This window comes from Poecilia reticulata, linkage group LG8 (genome assembly GCF_000633615.1).
Source record: "Poecilia reticulata strain Guanapo linkage group LG8, Guppy_female_1.0+MT, whole genome shotgun sequence".
NCBI lineage: Eukaryota > Metazoa > Chordata > Actinopteri > Cyprinodontiformes > Poeciliidae > Poecilia > Poecilia reticulata.
Genome location: NC_024338.1, coordinates 636,551 through 644,483, shown reverse-complemented (window position 1 = coordinate 644,483; position 7,933 = coordinate 636,551). Strand labels below are relative to the sequence as shown.

Sequence of the window (7,933 nt, the reverse complement as noted above, 5' to 3'; positions counted from 1 at the left end):
GAAACTGGAGAAATACCAGGACCTCAGAGAGGAACTGGAAAAGACCTGGAAGGTGAAGACCACAGTGGTGCCTGTGGTCATCGGGGCCCTCTGGGCAGTCACCCCCAAACTGGAGCAGTGGCTAAAACAGATCCCAGGAACAACATCAGACATCTCAGTCCAGAAATGTGCAGTTCTAGGCACAGCCAAGATACTGGAGGAGAACCGACAAGCTCCCAGGCCTCTGGTAGAGGACCCGAGCTCAGAGGATATGAGAGGGAGAGAGAGAGAGAGAGAGAGAGAGAGAGAGAGAACCGCGGAGGATGAGAAGGGAATTATTATTATATATATATTGTACAACACAGAGTGCATCTGGGGTTTATATCCAACTTTTGGATATAAACCCCAGTGTAGGAGCCCACACTGTGGCTCCTACACTGGGGTGAAGGAGCCACAGTGTACAGTTGTGGTGAAAAAACAAACAAACATTAAAGCCGCAAGCGGTGTTGGAGGCCCTCGCAGCCAGATCTACCTACATACCAAATTTCAGATCTCTACGACCTACGGTTTCCCCCAACTCACTTTGGAGGTGGGGGGCTGTAGAGCCACCCCCACTTCAGATTCCACCAGAATCCGAACATTTTCGTCGGGGGACAATTTTGGGTGAAGTTTGGTGAGTTTTTGAATATGATAAAGCCCCCAAACAGCCCCGCGAAGTGACGGAAAAATAATAATAAGAAAAACAACAACAACAAGAATAAGAAATCCTGCGATTACAATAGGCCTTCGCAGCGCTTAGCTGCTCGGGCCTAATAATGAGAACTGAAAAAATTCAAGGGTCAATAAACCCATACAGTTTTATTTTATTCTCCATCAAATTCTACTTTTTATGCAACATTTTCAATAACATGAACTTGCTCAGGGAACTGTTCTGCTTTGTAGTTTTTTCAGATAGATAAAGGTAGATGTAACTTAAGATGTAATTTAGGATGTTTCACAAAATAGATCTAATCATCTGGGAAGCACCCAGACAGGAAACCGGTATTGGTTAATGGTGAACTACAAAAAGACGAGTAAATATTTCTGTCCATAAAATCACATTCAAGAGTTTTTGGCAGGTCCTCTGAAGTTATGCGAGATAGAAAATTAACAATAAGCATCACATATATTATTGTGCATCATTATTTTTATATAATTTTTGTTATGCTTAACAGTAAGCATCAAGAAGCAAATGGTGGTGACAGTATTATGGTCAAAATGTACACCTTAACTGACCTGTTAAATTCTCTGTTTTCAGGAACAGAGTCTGGCTGGTCCACATCAACACTTAGCGAGGCCATGGCGCTGAGTGTTTCAGCCTCGTCCCTCTCAGACTGGCCTGGGGCCACAGGGGACCCTGCCAGGAGCGAGGGGCTACTGGTTTGAGACGGACTCTGGAGACAAGGCCAGTGCTTACCTGGAGACAGTCACAAAGACACAGTCAGAGACAGAGATAGACTACATGCTGTGGTGTTTAATCTGAACCATATTGTGATTGTTCTTACTCTGGATGTCTATGACTCTTTCCAGGGAGGCGCAGGCTTTTGGACATGGCTTTTCCTGAGGCCACTGAAACCCAGAGTCACACTGAATGATAGACACAAATCTAATCAGTATATTAGTTGTGATTAATTTCACTGCATTAGCAATGTAGCTTATTCCACATTTTCTCATGCAAATCAGGCTTGAGTCTGTCTCTTACCGGATCTCCCAGGAGGGCAGAGACGCAGGCCTCTGACGCGTCACAGATAGCGGTTAGGTCATGGCCACCCTCGAGCGCCATTACAATCCGCCCACCTGCCAGTCCCATCAGCAGCTGTGTTAGCTTACCAAAACCTGCAAACACAGATTCATCAGGAGTCATGTTGGGAAAAAGTAAATACAAAAATATGGGTAGAAAAAAATGGTTTGTGGGATTGCTACTAAAGCCTCACATTGTGCAGAAACATTGTAGCCACCCAAAGGAGACTGATGACCTTCCACTGCATCAAAGCCTGCAGACACCAGGACCACATCTGGACTGAACTGCTGAGCAATGGGCATTACCACACTCCTAAACACACAAAACAGGCAAGGTCTTAGATTATGCTTTTGTCTCACAGTTTAGCTTTCCCACAATTAATTATGAAAATATTTACACTGCATGGAGATTATGATTTGCAAAAGTATTCTTAAATTATCTCCTTAAGATCCCAAACTCCAGACACCATAGTTCTCCAGGAGGATGTTGCATCTAGGCTAAAAAGGCTAAGTTGTGATGTTATCTGACAGAGGACCTTCTTCCACAGATCTGTAAGCTGTCGCCTATATAACTTGTGGCAAACTGCAACAGGACTTCTTATAACTTTCTCTCAACAATTGTGCCATTCTTCTATAAAGTTCAGATTTGTAGAGTGCATGACTATTACTGGGCTATATGATGCGCACTGCTTAGTGTCATTCCCTACCTATAACCCTGTTAAAACAAGCAGGTATAGTATAGACAATGGTTGTTTGACAAACAGAAGTGGAATATACTTCCACCTGAGCTGTGGATCTCTGTTCCTCCTCCAAAGTTAACAGGCCTCTTGACTGTCTGCATGATTAAATTGAATTGACTATTTTTGTGAAGTGCCTTGAGACAATGACTGCTGTATAGGTCAACTAAATAACAATATTGATTAATGTCCTGTAACAAAAAAACCCAATAAAATGTAACTTTAACTTTTGTAAAACACTGTGCTAGTAATATCTGAGATATAGATTTGTTTGCAACCACAAGAACAGTATTATTTACAAACATGTTTCTAAAAATATAGGTTCACACTGAGACCTTATTTAAAATAAGTAAATCTGGATGGTTAATAAATAAAACTGCTGGTTTCTTTTACTCTTTTGATTGAATTTCTCTGTACTGAGACTTTTCTGAGTTATTCAAATGTACAGTGATCCCTCGCTACAACGTGTTCACCTTTCAGGTCTCGTTGCTTCGCGGATTTTTTTTTTGTTCAGTTTTTTTTCACAGTGCATCGTGTTCTGCGTCCTGATTGACTAAACAGTCTCTGCGGTTCTTCTCTGCCTGTGTGCCAATAATGTTACGGTTTTTAAATACAAGTAATACAGATTGGCCATTCAGGAAATGAAAACTGAAAACTTTGAATGCCTGCTGGAAAAAACTATGGCCAGAATCAGCGCAAAACCCGACCGGAGGCTCGCTTGACGAGATCCATGGCTCTGCCGTAGATACAGCTGTGAATCTCGTGGAGCAGGTTGGAGGAAACGCCTTAATGACATGACTGCGGATCACATTAATGCCGAATTGATGCACACGCACATCCGCTGACCTGAAAACAGGTTTTGTTCTTTGGTTTCAATGTAGAGTATTTATTTATGCTGTATAAAATAAAAATATTTTTGTAAAAAAATAAAGGTAACTACTTTGCGGATTTCACTTATCGCGGGTTATTTTCGGAACTCAACCCACGCGAAAAACCAGGGATCGCTGTATAAGCAAGTTAAAGTTCCTTTTCTATTGCTTCACTTTCTGTTTTGGGAACCCCTCGTGTTTCATAATGATGGAATCCTGGGTTGTTTACTTGTTTTAGAGTTTGGTTTAGTTTTATTATTCTGTGTTCCTTTGATTAGATCAGTCTTGATCTGTCTTACTTCAGTTAAGTTCTTGTTAGTGATTCTATGTTTATTTCTGGTTTCTAGTTATTTTTTAGTGCTAGATTTATTCCCCAATCCCTGTGTACTCTCCATCACCCCTTGTGCAACTTTCTCTCTCTCTCTCTCTCTCCTCAGTCTGCCTCATGCTCGTCCCCTCATACTTGCAACCCGTTAGCTCATCAGCCTATGTCTTTTGTTCAGAATTCAACCTCTCCAACATTTAAGCACCTTATCTTCAGGCACTCCTTGCCAGTTCCTGTCGTCTACTCCCATCCCCATTCTCCACAGTGTTATCCTTGCGTCTCCCTGCTGGCTTCTTTTACATATCCTACATGAATCTGCTGGCTAAGAATAAGTGTAAATACAGTAAGTTTGTTATTTACGTTGGCAGTAATGACACCCAGTTACGTCAATGGAAGGTTGAAGGTTAATGTAGTTTTGGTGTGTAAGTTTGCCAAAACAATGTTAGACAGCATAATTTTTCTAATGTATCACTGCAGCGTAGTATGAGTTGGTGTTGGTTTTCAGAGTTATCCAGGTATTTCCTAAATGCTTCAGATTTAACAGTTTGGAACGCTGTATAGTAAATGTGTACAAACAGATTTTACTCAGAGATAATTGGCTACTTCCAGTAAGGAAATGTTTACCTGAAAGCAGTGAGGTATTCCACATCACCCATAGGAGGCTCTACTCCTCCAGTCCATGCTATATTTACATTAAAGCCAATTCCTGCACCTGAGCCCACCTACACAGAGCAAGCAGAGATACATTTAAAAGACAGTCGATTTATGTCGATTATTTTTGATAGTTACAGTTTTGAATAAAAATTGCTGCTTTTGTTACACTGGGTAATTGAAAGCAGTGGTACATTTGATAAATGGTAAATGGATGATCCATGGGTATTAAACAAAATTCAAACAAAATGTAACCAAAGTCTTGGCTTGGTTACAAAGACTAAACAATTGAATGAACACATACCTCCTCTGGTGCTCCACTGCCAGGAAAGAAGTTTCCATCATCGTACCGATGCAGAGATATGTAGAGCACATTGGGATCGTTGTAGAAGGCCTGCTGGGTACCGTTGCCATGGTGAATGTCCTGCAATGAGAGTTCACAGTAACGTCAGAGGCAAGGTCAGTGAGTATCGTAATGTGTGGTGGATCCATGTGGGTGGAATCAAGGGAACGAGACACACCTGGGAACAATCAACCGGGAAGAGGCAGAGACTCACAGGAAAGAACTGAACACAGAAAACCCTAAAATAAATACACAGAAACACGGATCATGACAGTACCCCCCCTCAAGGGCGGCTACCAGACGCCCACGAAAATGAACAGTCCAAGAAACAAAAAAAGAAACAACCCAACAGGGTGGGCGGAGGTGCGACGGAAGGAGGGCCAGAGTCCAGAACAAAAAAAAAAAAATCTACCCAACAGAGTGGGCGGAGAACCAGGAGGCGAACACCTCGTGGGGGGTCCGGCGGTCGTCGCCGGCACAGGAAGCTCCAGAGCTGGAACTGGGACTCCCGCTGGAGTGGGCCACGCCCTCAGCTGTCCTGCTTGAAGGTCAGGGGGTCTGAAAACCAATAGCCATGGGGATGGTAACTGGCTGAGGGGAGACAGCAGTGGCTGGAGGTGAGCATTGCTGCGGCAACAAGAGGCTGAGAGGGTGCGGAGACAACTGGAAGCGGAGCCGGAGCTGGCACAGAACTGACGGAGCTGGGTTGGACGCAGGAAACAAAGTTTACCGGCCTTGCGGGCAGAGGTTCTCCTTTCAGCACCGCTCTCGCCATGCGGAACTCCCAATCCATATCCTGGCGCAGAACCTCCAAAGCCGGGAGGTGGCAACGGGGAATCCACTCGTCGAGCCAGATCAGCATCCGGGTGGCGGTGTTGAGGTGGCTGTTCGGGGCGTATGGTTTTGACACCTCGTCAGCATAGCGCCTGATGTTCCTCATCATCGCTGGCCAATCTGCTGGATCCATGTGGGTGGAAAGCTGCATTCCTCACCTTGGTCTGGTCGGGTCCTTCTGTTGTAATGTTTGGTGGTTGGTAGTTAGGAGAGACGCAAGTAGACCCAGGATGTAGATGAAAATGAAGAATTTAATGATGATGCTCAACAGTCCAAATCACAGGTTGCAAGGCAGAGCAGAAACACAGAGGCTCAGCACCGGTAGCAACTGAATTAACAAGACTGACAAAAACGAGCGAATGCCGACACAGGACTTCACAGTACTACTGTGCCGCCAGACAAACCCTCAGACAAGGACTTACGTTAGACAAGGACCCGACAAGAGACAACAGGTGGACTTAAATACACATGGGGGTAATCAAGGGAATGAGACACATCTGGGAACAATCAACGGGGAAGACACAGAGACAGAGACTCACAGGAAAGAACTGAACACAGAAAACCCTAAAATAAATACACAGAAACACGGATCATGACAGTGAGATGCTTGGATACTATAAACACAGTTGAATAGGTCAATGTTTTATCCCCTGCTATTTTTGACACATTATAACATGAGACAGTTATAATGTGATAGGCAACATGACTCAATGTCAAAGCCAAGAGTTTGGCTGCATCAAAAGTTTCACATTGTCTCCTCAAACCAGAGCACCACGTTGAATGTGGCCCCAACATAGTGGTCAGTTGTAAAGTAGTGCCTTGCATTACATTTTGCAAGGCTCTATATCTTTGCAGATATAGTGCCTTGCAAAGCTTTAACCTCAGTAAAGAACTGATTTAAAATAAACTAAACAAAAGGAGTGATGTAGACCACAGACAGCATGAAAAAGAATATTTCGAATATTTAGATTGTACAAAACAAAGTGGTTTATTGATCTCAATGATATGCAGGGATAATCTGAACCTTGTGAGAGCAGACAATTTTGGTCTTGCAAATGCAAAGCATCCAGCATGGAGGAGAGGGCATTTTTGTTCTGTAAAAACATTTAATGATGCTGAACTGAAAGCAAAGCCTGATTATTCACATATGGCACTAAAATCCCTTCTGAACAATCAGAACATTTACATTCTTTAAAAACAAAGAAATGTAACAATGTAAATCATTTTTGTTGCACCAACATTGCCATATAGCCACATGTGCTCAGACTGAGGAAGTGGCTATACCAGCTGCACATGAGAATGACTCATGTGCATGAGTCATTCATGCACATGAACACAGCATCCATGACCTTATCTTAAACTTTTGTTTGAGGTGGTTGGAATTAAAAAACAATTGCTATTGCTTTTATGTGTTTGCTACAGAAAACTTTAGTCAATAGCATATAAAAGTGAATTAGACATATTTCAGCACTACTAAAGGTGTTTCTTTTGACCCTAATTAGTCCTAATTTTAACATGGAAAGCATGTCAGATACTGAATGTCAATTTTTTTTAAATCAGGGCCAAGACTTTAACGCATTAATTTCAATTAATTAAGTACATAGATTTTAATGTGTTAAAGCAGGGGTCCCCAAACTTTTTCCTGTGAGGGCCACATAACTTTTCCCTTCTCTGCTGGGGTCCGGAGTCAGTTTGTAACAGAAAAAGTGTGACGATTGTAGGAATACCTAAGTGTAAAAATGTATTGCTTTCCAGAAAGCACAATCAAATAACCCTCTCTGGGTTCTTCACAGAAAAAGTCCAGGAAGGATTATAGTCCGTATTTTCCCAACTATGAGCCGAACCAGACTATAAGCCACACCCCCAAAGTTTTTTTTTTAAACTAGTAAACATACACATATAAGCTGCAAATATCTCTGCTGCTCCAGGTTTTACACAACGATGCAGCAGCAGAGGGGGGAGGACACCCAAAATTTGAGTCATAACAGGTCAATTGAATATCACATTTATTAGGTTGAAAAAGAAAAAGTTGCCAAGATTAGATTTAACTGAACTGATTACGGTTGTTTCCGAACAGTAACTGTAACAGTAAAACGCTGATCCTTCGTGTTGCTACTAGTATGTGCTAAATCAGTGGTCCCCAACCTTTTTATTACCGTGGACCGGTCAAGACTTGGACATTTTGTTGCGGTCCGGGGGGGTTGAACAGTCAGATAAGGCTTCTGCATGTTGGTGTTCCCACTAAATACTGAAATTGCCCAATTTGGGTCGTCTTGGCCCTTTTATCGCAGCCTGTGGGGTTTTCCCTGAACGAGAATACAACCAGCTGAATGTGACAGGTAGCCAATCAGAAAGCGCGGTGACGTAAGAACAGAGAGAAATCTCAAACAGCTGACATATCACACAACTGAGAGTC

General features: G+C 42.7%; 1 protein-coding gene across 5 annotated transcripts in view; it reads right to left on the bottom strand.

Annotated features, from left to right (window-relative positions):
• Window positions 1-7,933, bottom strand: part of hdac5 (histone deacetylase 5) — a 113,221-nt gene that overhangs the window by 7,688 nt on the left and 97,600 nt on the right. For 4 of the 5 annotated variants that reach the window (XM_008414989.2, XM_008414990.2, XM_008414985.2 and 1 more), the window contains 6 exons: window positions 4,645-4,764; window positions 4,314-4,411; window positions 1,953-2,071; window positions 1,721-1,854; window positions 1,524-1,605; window positions 1,255-1,435 (listed from right to left, as the gene is read on the bottom strand). In XM_008414989.2, coding sequence (XP_008413211.1) covers window positions 1,255-1,435; window positions 1,524-1,605; window positions 1,721-1,854; window positions 1,953-2,071; window positions 4,314-4,411; window positions 4,645-4,764 — 734 coding nt within the window. The remainder of the gene's footprint in view (window positions 1-1,254; window positions 1,436-1,523; window positions 1,606-1,720; window positions 1,855-1,952; window positions 2,072-4,313; window positions 4,412-4,644; window positions 4,765-7,933) is intronic. The other variant, XM_008414987.2, reaches the window with a different exon arrangement.